Below are 17,674 nucleotides of genomic sequence, written 5' to 3'. Positions count from 1 at the left end.
AACTTCATTCTGTAGACTTACTAGCAGATTTTTTTTGCATTGGTGGACTATATAATTTTATGACGTCAAATGGGAAAGTGTGAAAAGCCGTAAATATGGTATTAGACCACAAAATATGTGGGACATTTCTCTCCTTGACATTTGTGAAAATTGTCAAAACTGCAACACTGAAACCATCAGCAATTTGCTTTACTGCCTTAACAGTTAACACTGAGATTGCTGCTTATCTTAGATTTATACTTCTAATTGGAGAGTAAAGTATTAGGGCAGGATAGTTTACTTGGTGATATCTGGAGAAATTAGGCACTGCACTGTAGGAAAATATTTTTGATCTTTTCAGGCAAGACTCAAAATACTGGTGGAAAAAGAACAGAAGTGTGTCTGAAGGTAAACGTATGGCGTTTAAACTTTACGTTCATTTAAGGAATAGCGTTCCTTACAGGCTGAAATGGGAAAATCTGCTTCAAGAAAAGGAGCCATTAACTTTTTTTGTAAATAAAAATCTGTTCTATGCCATATTTTAAGTCAGAAAATATTATTGTGGCATGTTCTTAATTATGTTGGCGGACTGTGGCTGAACACAAATCAGTAGGAAGGTGTCCAAAGTCTTAGTAATTTTTTTAAAAAGTTTTTTCTCTTATACCTTCTGTTAAAAACAGTTATATAGCGATATAGGCCAGCCTGTTGAATTGTTACTTGGCACTGGACATATTCAAGTCCTTTGCTTTTGTTTCCTATTGTGAAATGAGAAGCTTGTGTTAGCTCCAGAGCATGCCTTCCTTCAAAGATAATCAACAGGGTCAGTCTGAATCTAGGAACACTTACAAAACCAAAATAGGATGGAAGGCTAAATATTGAGAGGAATTTGTATTTGAAACTACTGTTGGAAGAAAAACTTTGCAGTTGAACTTCAGACAGCTAAGACTTAAAGTTTTTAAATATTCAGATATTTTTATACAGACACTGAAGCTTGAGTGGCCGGGACCAGACATTTTGTTGGTTCCATTAGCCTCTGGAGCTATGTCGATCTTCAGCTATTTCAGATCTGGACTCATTATTGGTTGATTCTGTCCTCGTCCTTTGCAAGTGACATGTTTCTTCATCTTCTGTCGTGAAAAACCTGGAGATATAGTTGAAATCTATACTCGTTGCATTTCATATTATGTTGCTGCGTGCAGTTTCCTTGTGCAAGCAGATGTTGCAGTGGGAAAAGTAGCTGAAGTTTTTTGCCAATTTCTATCTTTTAGGCCATGAAGGCACCAGAACTGAAGGAAAAATTGGAAGAATCTGAAAAACTAATAAAAGAGCTAACAGTCACCTGGGAAGAAAAGCTAAGGAAAACAGAAGAAATTGCACAGGTATTTCAGAAATTTTGAGGAGGAATGCCAGATACTCCTATAGTGCAAGTCAGCTGAATTTCATGAGCTTTAGTGGACTGTGCTGTCTTCCCCACGAGCTATTTAGAATTCCTCTGAATTTTTGTCTTTTCCCCTGGTTTCTGTTTTTTTGTTTTTGCTGGGGTTTTTTGGGGTTGTTTTTTTTTTAAGTCTGAATTTCATTAGAATAAATGTAGCTGTGTCATGATATCATTGATAAAAGCTAATATTTGATTTTAAAATAAAACCTCAAAATATGTTTGGGCAGCTCATTTATTTATAAGACTGCAGTGGGATCTTGGATGTGTTTCCTTGAAGTGACTAAGAAAATGAAGAATTACAAAAGGATCAGAATTTTGGGCAGTATTTGTTGCTTTTGCATGTAGGGACTTCTTAACCAGAGAAGGAAAATGTGTATGTGTATTCACTAATATTTGTTCATTATTATTGTACTTAAAATAAGACTTCTGGGTTTCAGTGTACTTTTCCATCATTTCCACCATCTATAGCTTGGAGAACGAGTATTGTTAGTTTCCCTTTCTAGGCCTAATGTTTGAGAAGTGTGCTTTGGTGTAACAACTGTTTAAATAAAAAAAAAAAAAAAGTGGGGGGGGAAAGACAAACCAAAGCCAACCAGCCAAACAAAAAAATCCAACCCCCAAACTGTAGCAAAGCAAGAGATGTGTGATCGAGTAGATGCTTTAGCTGAATTAATAGTAATACTGCGAAAGAATAAACCTAAACTGTGGCATGCTATTTTCTAAATTATCTATCACTATGGTTATCTTTGAAGTAATTGCAACTGAGACTAGTTTTTTAACTAACATAGAGGTTCAAAGCCACATTGTGTTACTTAGGAGTGGCTCTAATAAAATCAGTAGGGCTGCTTAGGTAAGTAAGCACTGCTTTGGGGAAGCAGATGTTTGAGGATTAGATCTGACTTTTACTGTTGGTGTGTAAAAATAAATTCTGTTAAACATATAGTACTTGGCCAATGTCTTCAGTTCTGCTTCTGGTAGCGATATACAGAATGCATGTTCAGCACGTGCATCTTCAGGTTTAGTTGCTCTGCTTTTGTTTACTTGCTGTACTTGTCAATACGTATTGCAGCAGGCAAGATCATCTATTTTTGTGCTTGCAGGAGAGGCAAAGACAGCTAGAGAGCATGGGAATTTCCCTTGAGTCTTCAGGTATCAAGGTTGGGGATGACAAGTGTTACCTGGTGAACCTGAATGCAGACCCTGCGCTCAATGAGCTTTTGGTTTACTATTTAAAGGTAAGAATGTGAACAGGATGTTTACTTGTTCATCGTTTTGAATTTCTGGCTCAACTTGTTATTGAGAGTGTGTTTAGATTTTTAAGACTAGTTGCAGCAAAATAGGATAGGCCTCCTCCTACTGTTAAGGCTTTTGTTCTCCCTTTGCAGTTCAGCTTCATTGTTTTCCTAATTGATCTCCTGATAGCCAACAGTGGGAGAAGGGCTCAGTGTGTGCCAGTGCTGAGATAAATTCTAGCTTTTCCAGACAGGATATGAATAGAATTACCTTTTGGACTGAACTTGAAGGGAGAGCCTTGTGTTAGATGTTTCTTTTTGTTAGTGAACTGAGGATTGCTTTAAATTTTCAATGAGTTAATCATAGAGAGATGATGTTTAGTCGTAATCAGTAAGAGTAAGCATAGTCTTTGATGACAGAAAAGCTTAAAAAAAAGAGAGAGAGAGAGGGGAAAAAAGGCACTGTTAAAAATTTACAGAAATGTGTTTTCCTAGTGCCACTAGCTTTCATACCATTCTGTTTAGTCTTGTGTCAGAGTGAAATAGTGTCAAATACAAACCTAGTAAGTTGAGCTCCTTGTCAATAAGATATGAAAGAATGTCCTGTCTATTTTTATAGTTACTTTTCTGCTTTAGTGGCTGAGATGGGGCTTCTGTATATGAACAGTAGCAAATAAAGCACAACTTCTCTAACAGCAGCAAAGTATTTCAGCAGAATTGACAATACAACTTGAAATTATGTAGATTAGTATATTGAGGTGCTATATAGCTGTTTTCTGAAAAGCAGCCAACTCCGTGCACCTTGTTTTACTATCCATGTTGCCCTCTGTTATGTATGCCTATATGACATGGCTGGTTTTCTTCACTATCTGCATTTTTTGCTTGTATGCAAGCATAGTCTGAGAATATTTTTAAATCAGAATTTGTGTTTCAAGTCCTTTATTTTGCTTTATCTAAAACCGTATACAGATAAAGTGCAGAGCAGAAGAACAGTTTGTGTGTGACCATTACAATCTTCAAATCTGCTGTGGCACCATTTCTGCTCTATAAAAGTGCTTAGCAAAGGAGAGCACATAAATTGTGCAGTCTGAGTGCTTCAGCTAATATTTTCTTAGTTATATAAACAGTGATAGCTTGCTTGTCTCTTAGTAACAGCTTATTTTCTAGGATCACACAAGAGTTGGTGCAGATACCTCTCAGGATATACAGCTCTTTGGTATAGGAATCCAACCAGAACACTGTGAGATTGATATTGCTTTAGATGGAGAAGTTACACTCACACCAAAAGAAAATGCAAGGTAAGGAAGAGCAGTGACACTTTCCAGTGAAGTGTTTGGTTTTCTTTACTAGATGATAACTCGTGTGCATTTTTGTTTTACATAGTCAGAAGTATCTTACCTTCTAATCAGTGAGTAGCTTCAGTATAGGTGACTTAAACAGATACTTAAAAGGGAAATTCAGTGATAAAACTGCGATTTCCCCACACATGTACACACCCACCCACTCTGCATCATCACAGGCTATCAGTGGTTTATCATAGAATCAGAGAATGGTTTGGGTTGGAAGGGACCTTAAAGACCACCTGGTTCCAACCCCCCTGCCATGGGCAGGGACACCTTCCACTAGACCTGGGTGCTCAAAGCCCCATCCAGCCTGGCCTTGAACACTTCCAGGGAGGGGGCATCCACAGCTTCTCTGGGCAACCTGTTCCAGTGCCTCACCACCCTCACAGCGAAGAATTTCTTCCTTATATCAAATCTAAATCTACCCTCTTTCAGTTTAAAGCCATTGCCCCTTGTCCTATCACTAAATGCCCTTGTAAAAAGTCCCTCTCCAGCTTTCTCGTAAGCCCTCTTTAAGTACTGAAAGGCTGCAGTAAGGTGTCCCCGGAGCCTTCTCTTCTCCAGGCTGAACAAGGCCAGCTCTCTCAGCCTTTCCTCATAGGAGAGGCGCTCCTACCCTCTGGTCATCTTCGTGGCCCTCCTCTGGACTCGCTCCAACAGGTCCTTCTTATATTGGGGGCCCCAGAGCTGGACGTAGTACTCCATGTGGGGTCTCACGAGAGCAGAGTAGAGGGGCAGAATCACCTCCCTCAACCTGCTGGTCACACTTCTTTTGACGCAGCCCAGGATACGGTTGGCTTTCTGGGCTGCAAGCGCACGTTGCCGGCTCATGTTGAGCTTCTCGTCAACCAACACCCCCAAGTCCTTCTCCTCAGGGCTGCTCTCAATCTATTCTCTGCCCAGCCTGTATTTGTGCTTGGGATTGCTCTGACCCATGTGCAGGACCTTGCCCTTAGTCTTGGTGAACTTGATGAGGTTCACGCAGGCTCACCTCTCCAGCCTGTCAGGGTCCCTCTGGACGGCATCCCTACCCTCCAGTGTGTCAACCGCACCACACAGCTTGGTGTCGTTGGCAAACTTGCTGAGGGTGCACTTGATCCCACTGTCCATGTTGCTGACAAAGATGTTAAACAGTGCCGGTCCCAGTACCGACTCCTGAGGAACGCTACTTGTCACTGATCTCCACTTGGACATCGAGCTGTTGACCGCAACTCTTTGAGTGCAAACATCCAGCCAATTCTTTATCCACCGAGTGGTCCATCCATCGAATCCATGTCTCTAAATTGGAGAGACAAGGATGTCGTGTGGGACAGTGTCAAATGCTTTGCACAAGTCCAGGTAGATGACATCTGTTGCTCTTCCCTTACCCACCAATGCTGTAACCCCATCGTAGAAGGCCACCAGTGTTGTCAGGCACGATTTGCCCTTAGTGAAGTCATGTTGGCTGTCACTGATCACCTCCTTATTTTCCATGTGCCTTAGCATGGTTTCCAGGAGAATCTGCTCCATGATCTTCCTGGGCACAGAGGTGAGGCTGACAGGCCTGTAGTTGCCTGGGTCTTCCTTTTTTCCCCTTTTTAAAAATGGGGGTTATGTTTCCCCTTTTCCAGTCAGTGGGAACTTCACCAGACTGCCATGACTTCTCAAATATGATGGATAATGGCTTAGCAACTTCATCCCCCAGTTCCCTTAGGACCCACGGATGCATCTCATCAAGTCCCATGGACTTGTGCACTTTCAGGTTCCTTAGATGGTCTTGAACCTGATCTTCTCCTACATTGGGTTTGGCTCAGAATAAACCATTGCAAGAAGGTATTTAGTAGGAATGAGGGGCCATTGCTTGTCTGTATCTTGGGTGGTAACAGGATCACTGAGACACTGCTGGCTATCCTGACCTGTGCAATGGGATAGTAGGCTGTGTCTCGATGGAGGAGGAGAAATTGTGCGTCATGAGTAGTTCCTGTTATAAAGCTCAGTATTTTCTGAGCAAGAGGTGTTTCAAAGATCTGAAAATCTTTACATTCTTTTCTAAATCTTTAATTACTGTTGTGTCTAGTAAATACGCAGTGTGAAGTCATGTTTCTCCTTTTGTTTCTACTTCTGTATTTCAATTATTTTTCATTGGAGGGGCACTGTGGCTTCTCGGGTGGAACTGGAAATGTCTGTCACTTCGTCTCCAGTGGCATGTGATAAGCAGTACCTTGGTCCTAGTTAATAGTCATGCTGCTTGACTGAAATCTGAATATCTAAATAATGTGTAGATTAGTATTAGAAAAGAACCAGAAGTTAGAGAGACACCTTTTAAAAAATCCGATCTCTTTCGTTCTGCCTTCAGTAAAATACCTCCTAGTATTTGCATTTTTCTTCTGCAGCCTACAGTACAAAATTTCAAGCAGATGGGATTCAGATTTGTGGCGATAGAGTTACTGTACTGGAAATCAGTCATTTTGACTGGCAAGAACAAAGGCACATGTCAGTGGAAAAAACATATTTTGTTTTACTTGTGCCTGATCTGCAATACTTAAGTAGCTGTTCTTAAGACACTGTCAACAGAAATTTAGTTACCAGAATTTAATTGGGGGGGGGAAGAAAATCTGGTTTTAAATCAAATGCTTACGTGTTTGTGTTGACTTACTTGAGAGAGACAGCTGAATACAGAACACTGCATCTGAAAAGGCTTTTTTCATTTTACTTAAATTTTTTTCCCTTTTAAAATAAAATGTTCTGCTTTGTGACTTGCATATGCAAAAGTTCAATAGCTCCATTTTTTCTCATTTTGTGATTGAAACCTAAATGCAGATATAGCAGTATACCAGATGTTCACAAAAGTAGACCCATGGTAATAACAGAGACTCCATTTGTTGAAAGAATGAAACTTGGATCTAAGGTTCTTTTCTTACGCTTGAATGCCGAGTATGTTAACAGTACATTTTACAACTGTGTGTTGACTAACTTATATCTTGAAGAGCTTTATCAGTAGGATTTGCATGCAACCAAGTTTACAGACTGTTTATAAGAAACAGGCAGTGACCCAGTTTGAGAAATGGGCGTTTAAAGAAAACCATGCAACTAAAAGCAACGTTGTCTGTATGTTTACTGAAGAGTTGTATCAGCCAAAGCTGGAGGGGAAAGGTGCTTTGTGTTTAGTTCTGACAGTAGAAATCAGACCAGTAACTTTCCCGTTGATTCTTTAGTGAGAACCTAGCAGATTTCTGCATCATACAATACAAATCACTGTCTATAGATGGGAGAAGCAGTAGATCTTGTAGTCACTTTTCAACCTTTTATTTTTAGGATTTCACAAAAGTTGTATTTTCTTCTTTCAGATCCTGTGTAAATGGTGCACTGGTATGTTCTGTCACTCAGTTATGGCACGGAGATAGAATATTATGGGGAAACAACCACTTTTTTAGGTAATAGTTGATATTTACATTCCAGCCTCTTTACATTCAGCCTATGTTTTTTTTCTTCCACTGTTCTGTATAAATTTTTTAGAAACTGAATTTAAATTTTTACACAGAATCAATTTACCAAAGAGGAAACGACGAGATTGGCTGAAAGACCTTGAGAAAGAAACTTCATTAGGAGAGCATGATCTGGATGCAGCTAGTGAAGCTTCTTCAGAACCAGACTACAACTATGAGTTTGCACAAATGGAAGTTATTATGAAGACACTGAATAGTAATGGTAAGGCAGCTGGTTCTTTTGGATTGTCTAACAAATTCAGTGTGGAACTTAATTTCTGGGTAAAGCAAGTGGTACACTTGCTCCAGGGGCCTTTGGAGCATTTTCAGAAAAAGATATTTTACAGAAACAATGTTAAGCACATATATATGCATTTATATGTGCTTAGCATTGTTTTATATATATATTTAAAAAAATACGCACCTAGGTATAAATACAGACACACAGACACAAATTAGCAGTTGGTTTGTGCCCTGGCACACAATTTTATCTGTACATCTGCTGTCCTTTATAGTGCAGCTGAGTTGTAATCATCCTGTCAAATCATCATCTAAGTCCTACTAACCTCTTGCTTTTGCCAGTTACTGCAGACAAAAGGGTGCTCCAGGCATGCCTCGGTTAGTTTCATCCTTCCTTTTGTATCAAATATTACTGACACCATTTTAACCTTAGTAGAAAAACACTGAAAAGATAAGAAACTGATAGTCAAATGGCAGCTAGCATGGTTTTTAGCGCTTGATCACTCTCAATCTTTGTTAAAACCTATTGTGATGCCTTTTTTTGGACAGTATAATAAAATACAGTATATATAAAATAACAGTATGGTATATATAAAATAATATGGTGTTTTCATGGTTTCCAGAAGGCAAGTCATAGTTCATACGCTATAATATGGTATGAAGAAATGTTGAAAAACTTGGTAAACTACTGAATGTTTTGGACAGGTTTTTTAAGACCCAAAATCTGAGAGGCAAAAACCTTGGTTTTTGATCACTGACCAAGAAGACACAGTAGATGTTGTTTCATTGCTTTCTGTTCTCCTTTCTTCGTATCTTCACAGTATTTTAACTGTTTGCTGTGGTTTACTTGTTGAAATACAGTATTTACTTTTTTCTTGGTCTCCTCTTATTCTTTAACTTTCTCTGGTTTGCCATTGAGTACAGCATGATGGTTTCATTTGCTTGATGCTCTAGCAATAGTTTGCAGGGTTTTTTACAGTTTGATTTTAATGGGATTGCTTGTGTGATTGAATTACAGGGTCAGGTCGTTTAAGTTGATGTGAAATTACTGTGTGATAACAGAAATATTCTCGTTGTGGTTCACTCATACCAGGAGACGAATTTCAGATGAATCTGCCATCCTGGTGGTCTTCAGTGTTGTCATCCCTTGTGAAGATTCTGTTGCCTGTCTTAAGGCCTCAAACCATCCTCTATCTGTGCCAAAACTGGGACAAAGGTTTTGAACTTGACTGGCTCATGCATGAGACTGCTGGAGAAATTTGAAAGCATTAATTGATGCTTGATCTGCTTGTCACTAACCAGGGATTTGACTAAACTGTAGCAGTCTACAATGAGTCAGTGTTCTTTGAACAGAGGGTCACATTTTTTGGTTTTCGTGTGTTGTTATCCAGCTGATGGAAATGATTCTTCACAATATTTCAAGTGTCTTTACATTTTAGGTCACTAGGCTTTTTTGATTGTGGTCCAGGCCAAATTTTGTCTTGGTCAGTTGTCTTCTGTGTCTTTGCTCAAGAACAGTACAGACCCTGCTGTTTCATTAGAGCTCTTTCCTCCCTAACACACAGCAAATGTTAGCAGTCCTACATGCCGCACAGTTTCAGAGGCTTCATAACCCAATTATTCTGCTTCTTGTCTCTTCTGCTCCCTCCCACATAGGTGTTGCTTAACTAAGTTGGAGTAGTAAGTGGTAATAAACCCCTGACAAAACAAGTGACTGTGAGGATCATAGGCTGGTCTTTTGATTCGAAGCCCGGTAGCGCTTCCAGGTTCTGTTCTTCTCGATGGTATAGCTAAAATACAGGGTTTTTTCTGACAGGCTTCCAGTTTGTTGGGTAAGAAGTAAAGCAGCAATACCGTTTATTTATTCTTTCTTAAAATGAAAAAATTTAAGGAAGGGTAAGGAATTTTAAGAATGGGTAAGGAAGAAGAAATAACTAAATAACTGAAGACAGTTAATTCTAATTCCATATCCTTTGGAGATGCTGTGGGGGGGAATAAAGAGGTATCTTAAAAATTTTATTAGATAATTATTTTATAGGCATGTATGGTTTTGGGATTTTTCTTTCACATCAGTGATTTGATATAGCCCAAACCAAGAGCTTTTTGTTTTCCTTTGTTTTGGGGATTTTTTCCCCCCCTTGATCTATTTGAGAACAGTAAATAAGTAGCCTATCTTCTCCAGGGGGCAAACACATTTATTTTTATCCCATGTAACCAGTACAACAGTGTCACATACTGCACCCGGCTCCAGAGGAGCTCTGAGGAAAATGTGTAACTTTGAAAACAGCTGTAAAGAAAACACCCAGGGTCTTTCCTCCCTTCAGCTTGTTCGCTTTCTTTGGGGGATTCTCTCAGATCAGCTTTGTACCGCTAGTTTGTGATACTGGTCAAACACAGAATGCAGCAAAGAAGTTTACTTTATTCATGTATACGGTGCAAACAATGTGATTAGTTTATGGAGCTTCTCATTTAAGCAAACAAAACTGTTACAGCTCAGGGTGGGAATTTTGATGAAATTTAGCAAAGCAGTCTGTGTCATAACGTTCTTCTAGCTTGCTTAGAAAAATGCACTCGCGTGAAATCTTAAGGAATTTGTTCAGCATTGCTGTTACTGGATTAACAGATTGCAGATGTGAATTAAGTGACATTGCAGCAAGGTAATAAATGCTGTTCATCCTATGGAGAAAGTACATTCTTCTGGTTCAGTGTTAATATTCTAACATTTGCAGAGGATTAACTGCATATGAATGGTCTTCTCAGGGCCACTGAACTCTTGTCACATAAATATGTAAAGGATTGGGAGTTGGGACTTCTAACACCATATGGAATCTGCTGTGTGTTTGGCAGGCACTGGGTAGAATCATCCGTAATTTATTTGACTTTGCACGAGAAATCCAAAATTGTGGAACATGGTGTTTAAATCTAACTTAAACACTATTGTACTTCTTTTGAATTGTGAAAAAATTGACTGTTTATTTTTTCATCTTCTAACTAGATGGTTCATAATTCGTACCATATTTTGCTTTTTCACTATGAAAGGCTGGGGCTTTGCTGTGTAAAAGCTTTCAAAAGTTAAATTGAAGACTTTTCTAAAAGTGTAAATTTACCTGTTGCCTTCCAATACAAGCATAACCCACCTTTTGTTTTTTTCCCCAAACAGTAGTAGATTTTGTTGAAATTGGGAATTTGTAACTAGGTTCTTACATCTTGTTCCAAATATTTTCCGTGGTGTAATTTGATTCTGTGGTGGTTGTGATCCTGTAAATCTAGGTGGCTGAAAAGGTCACTTTTATTAAGGAAATCTGCTCCCTGAACTCGGAGCTGGTCTTTGAGCAGTTTAGGAAAGTCTCATCTTAATGAGTCAGCCTTAGATTCATTTCCTGTGTTTGCAAACACAATAGAGGGCTTTAATTTCTTCCATGCCTCTTCTCTATCTTCTGCATAATACTCGATTTCTCAACCATTCTTACACATAACTGAAACGATTTTAGGGATTATCCAATAAAAGCTATGCATGTGAAGGTTAATTCCGGTATTATGTGGAGAAGTTAGGAGGAGGAGGATGCAGATCAACATGAATAACTTGATTCGTAGTCTAGAATATTAGAACTTGGTTCAGTCACTTGTTTTTGTTGCACTGTCTGTTTAAAAACTAAAAATAGCTAACCGTCTTTCTGAGAATGTCATGTACTAAAAAGTAATATTTCTGGTTATTTTAAGACACTTTTATGCATCACTGTTTTGCTATTTGGTTGCTGTTTATACTGACTGATTTTTAACTTTTTGTGTTATAATTACCATTGTGGTGGTATTTTATGATGTCTTTGAGTGAAGCCAGTGATTTCTTCCGTGGATAAGGCTGGAGCCACAGTAGCAACGTGCAGTAGTGCCTGTTTTCTGCTAAAAATAAAGATGTGCTTTACATCAATCTTAATATTTCAAAAAAGGATGCTGAGAGGCAAATACAAACCCACTGTAACAACAGAACCCTGGAGATCCTGTCGGCTTCTCTGGCATTTATAATAGGAAGGATTTGTTTTATGAAGTGACTTGCCTAAATAGCCATATATGTTAAAATTGCAGACAGTGAGTTATTTTATCTTCAGCAAAATTGGTCTCAGTAGTTTTAGTACTAAGTAAGTTGTTATAGATTACTGAATACAGTCATGCTACATTGGTTTGCAAAGATACAGGGGACGTGTTTTTTGGGAGAGTGTATGTACATGTTATGGTGACCAACATACACTACTAGCAATGAAAACCCTACAGAGCTTTTCATGTGAATCCTCTATTGCATGCTATAGTAACCCAAATTTTGTTTCATGTAGCATGGTAGTATCAGGAAAACTTGTACAAAATCTTATGAGGACTGGGTTTTGGTAGTGAAGGCAAGATGGTTCATAACTAAATCACACTGACATGTTTTCTGGTTTTGGTTGGGTTTTTTTTGTTGTTGTTTGGGTTTGTTGGTTTTTGTGGTTGGGGTTTGGTTTTTTGGGGTTTTTTTTGAGAAGCACACCTCTAGTTCCAAAGTGGGACAGTATAATTAAATCTAGGTTTGTTTTTCTCCCTCCTTTGTGGCAGATTGGCATCCTTAAAAGTCACATCAGCTCTTTTTTTTTTTTTATTTGCAAAACGGAAGAGGTATCACAATCAATTATTTCAAAGCTCAAGTTTTTTGCATTTGAAAATCCTGGCAAGTCCTAGAGCTGCGATGGTGCTTCCCCTAATAATCCACCATTCCAACTATGGAACTCCTCTCCCTTCCCCTTCTGATGTACAGAATCAGCAATCTGTTAGGTGATGTGCTGTCACTCAGATATTCATCTAGATGGACCTCTTGCAAACCACTTTTTTGCTGTATTCAAGGTTTCAGATGTATATACATGAAGCAGATATATACTGGTAGCATATAGAAGGAGTTTATTCCACTGAATTGCTTTTTCAGAGGTGCAGTCTGGCACTGGACCTAAAACCAGGAACAGACAGCGTGATGTTTCTTTAACTTGAATGCAGTTGAGGTTTAACTGTAGCTGATTGACAAAAGCAGTTGTTGTTTCAGGATAGAGTATCCAGATGGATATTTATTCTGGGTTGATACGGAGGTGAAATGTGGTTTGTAAAGCTAAATGCAGAAGTCCCCTCCAGAATGTACTTTGTCTGCTTCAGTGCTGTGAAGCTCATTGAGGCAATGTGATGTGTGGCTAGTCAGGCAATTTGTTTGTCTCAGTTTTCATCTGCAGCTCTCCAGCATGTTTCATTCTCTGCCAAAATGGAGAAAGTAAATTGCTTTTACTTCCTTAAGTCATTTCCTTATCCGGTTAACAACATCTTCCCTTGTATTTTGCTTTGTTTTCTTATTATTAATTTGTTCCCTTTTCCATCTATTCTTTTTTTCTTACTGGGATCCTGGAACATATTGTAACTTCACATACTGAAGTATGCAGTAGACAAGGGTCTTAAGCATTGTTCTAGCCTCTTTGCATGCTGTATTTTTTTTCTTGTTTGGATTTATTTATTTAATGCAATATTTATTATTTTGACTTTTGTTTTGGGGGGCAGTGGTCATCTTGTGTTTGCAAAGACTCTGGGATATGTTGATTGCTGTTACCAAATAAATAATGAGTGTTCTGTAATGCCGAAATGGCATTTTCTCACTTTTCTCCCACCCCCACCCCCCCCCCTTAGACCCAGTACAAAACGTGGTCCAGATCTTGGAGAAACAGTACTTGGAAGAGAAGCGGAGTGCTCTTGAGGAGCAGCGGCTGATGTATGAACGTGAATTAGAGCTGTTGCGGCAGCAGCTCTCTCCAGAAAGGCAGCATCAGCATGGCAGTGACAGGCTCTCCTACACTGCTCAGACTGCACAGCAGAAAGTAAATCTCTGGACAGAAGAGAGGTGAGAATACTGGAGTTAAAACAAAGGAATTAATAAGAGCTACAAAGTGTGAAAGATGAGGCTTGAACCATCTGTCAGAAACTTATAATATTTTTTAGTAGAGTTGGCATGCAGTACAAGATCTGCCTGCACTAAAGTGTTAGCATTTCATTCAGGACTAGGTTCTGATGTGTAACATGCATACAAGGTCTTCCTGTTTGACTTAACACAAAAATGAAATAAGAATTTAGCTTTTATTGATCAGCATTATAGCAATTTTTTTTTTTTTTTTAACTAGAAAAGTGCTTCTGAAATGTTTGGTTTAGCAATTCTTGTTTAAGTTACTTCTGGAAAGAAGGGAAAGGATAGTGCAGAGGTAAATTTGTCAACTCAAAGGAGTCCCCTAAGGAGTAGTGGGTTGAGGGGTATACAATAAGTGCTGAGGGTATACAATGAGAACACCATATTTTGCAATCTAAAACCATAAAAAATACAGTAAAACAAGAGTCCTTAAATGTTGTATGTATGTGTTTGTAAAAGTAAGCCCAGCTTTACAAGAGGATTGCTGTGTATTTGAGAACTGCAGAATAGTCAAATAGAGTATGTTTGAGCTGTTTAGGAAGGAAAAGGCTTGCCATGAGGTGAAAAGGCCTCCTTCCAGAGGAATAGCATGGCACCTGAATGCAGCCCTGGTGAAAGACCATAATGAATGAGATTTGCAAGGGGAGTTTAAAAAGTGGACTAGGAAGATGTGAGCAGAGTTTAAGCAGCACGTGTGTGTTTGCATGTGGACAATGAGAGAAACTTGCTCTTAGTATCATTGGGAAGAGAAGGATGTCAGCTCCATGGAGAGAAGTCCTAGGGGCAGCAACCGAGATGATTTACCTTTTCAGCATACAAACGAGTATTCTGTCATTGGGGTAATTCAGCAGGAAGAATGACTCGATGTACTAACAGTTTTCTTGTAAGTTTCTTTTTAATCTATTTTCTTTTAAGCCAAAAGCTTCATTATTCACTCAGCCTTTTTTCTATACGTAGTGAGTTTGAGTGTTTTTTCCTATTTTGATTATTTTTGCTTTATTCTCCACCATTTAAAAAAAAAAATCCACGTACAAGAGGAGTCTAAACAAGGATAGTCAAGATTGTGTTGCAGTTTTCAAATTCAGAGTGTTAGAAATAGAACAGATCTTGGTTTAGTTTTCGTGCAAGGTTTTGTTTTGTAATTTCTGCCCAGTTTGGCCTGGGAATAAAAACTAAACAAATAACAAACTGTTGACCAGCAATGACTAGAATGTTTTCCATGGCAAGTATAGGGAGAAGTAGTGCTGTGTTTCAACTTCAATTAAAATAATTGTTTGCGCCTGTAAGAGCTAAAAACAGAATCATTGGGAACTGCATGTGAAGCATTGCAGAGTCATGGTTGGGATTTGCAGGCTCTTTTAGGGCTGCAGAAGGAGTGCAAAATGAGAAACACGCTAGTTGGAATCATTGCTATTTGGAACTGCTTTGAGCACAGCAAGGCCATCAAGAAATGACTGATAACCCACTTCAGTAGCAGAAATGAGAACTGGGCTTACTGGCAAGGGAAGCCATACCTCTAAAAAGATGCAACAGAAGGGAAAAGGAAGTAGCAAAAACTTCTTGCCTGTCCTTGAGCATTGAAAAGAAAAAATTGTAACTGAATCAACTTAAAATTAACCAGCCACCACAACCACGTAATGACAAAAAATTAAAATCTGGAGTGATAGAAAGGCTAAGTGTTCTGCCAGCCTTCTCAGTAGTTGTTAGACATTTCTTAGGAGGAACTGTGCTTTGAACAAGCATTTTTGCCTCTGGATTTCATGGATGAATGCTTTATTCTATATAAACTGTTGAACTACTTGAAGACTGTACTTTGCTGCGTTGTAAAAAAGAGGAGAGTGCTCTTTGTAGCGATCAGTAAGGAGTCTGATAATGTTTTGGTGGCACTGCCGTTGAATAAGCAGTTTCTGGAAGAACTAATTTTCGGTTTCCTGTCCTCCAGAAGATCCCCTTAGGTATGCTTTTTATTTATTTATAGTTCTAGAAGAGGTTTGGACTTCTGCAGAAAAAGGGCAAAAATTTGAATCTTAAATAAGAAACCAGAAAAAAATCTTTGAGGGATTTCTGCTGTAAAAGCGTGGCCACGTGGTGCTGAGAAAGTGTTTACCGGCCAACTGGCCAGAGGGCAAGAAATGTAGGAAAAAATGGCAAGACTGGATGTGAAGAACATGTGAAAGAGCCAAGCATCTGGATTGCACGGGATTTGATCAGTGCAGTTTTAGCTGTTGCTCTGTTGCCATTGCAAATGAAGCTGAGCTCTACCGGATCAGCCAGCAAAATGGATTTGATACGTATCAGATGTAGGCACATGGCTGTATCTGTCAGATCAGCCAGAACATATTGCACAGAGTTTATTCCGGCTTTCTCTTGACTATGGAAGGACAGATGATAACCTGACCTGGTGTTCAAACCTGTTGGCATAAAGTTAGCCCATTGTAACTTTGAAAAAATTTCATTTGTCAGGGTGAGGGGTGGTGGTGGTGTACTGGACCAGAGGTTTAGTTCAGCATATTCTGTATCTGACATTAGGAATCCCGGAGACTTGCAATAACACCTCATGAGCATCAGGTGTAAGTTTCCCTTGTTTGGCTTAAACAATTGTTTCAGGATTTCATGTTCAGTGGGTATTTGCTTTGGTTAATATTCTGATGGAGCTTGTCATATGTGTTGTATGAAATCCTGAAACATATTTTTTTTTTGCTTAAGTTTCTGGAAGGGTGCTGGCACAGCTATGTACAGAAAAACACAACTGTAAGGAGAACTACCCATAATAATTGGTTGAGTTACTTGTAAGTCCTCCTTCGAGTCTTAAACCATTCCTTTCTCAAGAATCTAGCTAAGACAAGATTGGTGTGGGAGCCTCCCCAAAAAGCTCACCAGATGCCGGTTTCCTGGATCAAGGAAGGGACTGGCTGTAGCTGAATCCTGTGGCTCTTACAGCACTCACAGATCAAAGCTGCCTTCTGTTTCTCAGGCTAGGCAGCTGTCTTGCAGTGGTTGCAGGTGTAATGCACTCTCAGTATTAAGTACTATTTAGTGAGTAATTCTTGACTCTACCTTCATTTTCTGGGTGAATCCAACATTACAGCTGTCTGCGGAGTGCGTCACTCCCATGGTCTGGAGTTGCTCATTTAATCTTGATGGCCTGGATAACAGAAGCAAGAGGCAGAGGGAAGGGAATTTTCCGTATAATGCCGGTAGCAGATATGGAGGGAGTGGACTAAAAATACACTGAGAGTAGCAGCTATTTAAGGTCCAACAAAAACCCACCACTGTTGCAAACTTGTGGGTCAGATAGGGGAGAGAGACAAAGCTGCATGTTTTAGCATGTTGAAGGCACTAAAATTCAGGGCTGCTTCTAACGCTGCTGGCCATTCACTGTTTTGGTATGCTATCAGGGAACCAGCAGAGTGCAATTTGAATTACCCAGGCTGTTCTTTTGGATATTTTGAAAAAAGATAGCCGGTCAAGAAGAATTCTGTTGGAGACTGAAAGACATATTAACAGTTGTCTGTGGTTTCTACTATAAAGGCATGCAAAAGATCTAAGCTTATCTGAATAAAGGCAAATAGGCAAACTTTGCCTGTATTCACAGCAAGGCCCATGAGTTTACTTGTTCCTCCTACAGCTGTCCGTAATGTGATGTATTTTGTGGAAATTAGAAGTGTATGTGCACAATGTGTACTGTATTTCAGTAGGACTTTGCATAGAAAAGCTAAAAAATCATACTGGGGAGTGCTCGTCACTGAAATATCTGAAGTTTGATCATGAGTTTTATGAAGATGATGAGATACAGTAGGTGCTGTTGGGATTGCAAAGAAAGGCAGAAAGGGGGACTTTGCATTTGCTCAGAGGATAACCATGATACTTTTAAAAGGCAAATTAAAGATGAGAATCCCAGGTGAGAGCGTATCTTAGTATCGCAGGTATGTGTCATAGCAGGTTTGCCAGATGTTACGTTAGAACAGATTTGCTCAGACAGGCCTTAGAAACCTTTTTGGAATTTGCCCAGAGACTGT

The 17,674-nt window shown here is 39.2% G+C and overlaps 1 protein-coding gene across 4 annotated transcripts in view; it reads left to right on the top strand.

Annotated features, from left to right (window-relative positions):
• KIF13A (kinesin family member 13A) overlaps positions 1-17,674 on the top strand; it is a 119,197-nt gene that overhangs the window by 73,299 nt on the left and 28,224 nt on the right. For 3 of the 4 annotated variants that reach the window (XM_087764395.1, XM_087764380.1, XM_087764373.1), the window contains exons 12-17: positions 1,248-1,358; positions 2,518-2,652; positions 3,817-3,947; positions 7,319-7,405; positions 7,513-7,679; positions 13,385-13,595. In XM_087764395.1, the coding sequence (XP_087620521.1) occupies positions 1,248-1,358; positions 2,518-2,652; positions 3,817-3,947; positions 7,319-7,405; positions 7,513-7,679; positions 13,385-13,595 (842 nt within the window). Of the gene's footprint in view, positions 1-340; positions 388-1,247; positions 1,359-2,517; positions 2,653-3,816; positions 3,948-7,318; positions 7,406-7,512; positions 7,680-13,384; positions 13,596-17,674 lie in introns of all 4 variants that reach the window. The other variant, XM_087764388.1, reaches the window with a different exon arrangement.

This window comes from Nipponia nippon, unplaced genomic scaffold (genome assembly GCF_047370975.1).
Source record: "Nipponia nippon isolate SJK-2023a ecotype South Korea unplaced genomic scaffold, ASM4737097v1 scaffold_1, whole genome shotgun sequence".
In the NCBI taxonomy this organism is placed as follows: Eukaryota; Metazoa; Chordata; class Aves; order Pelecaniformes; family Threskiornithidae; genus Nipponia; species Nipponia nippon.
The sequence above is the reverse complement of the archived record's forward strand: the minus strand, read 5'-3'. Positions and strand labels throughout refer to the sequence as shown.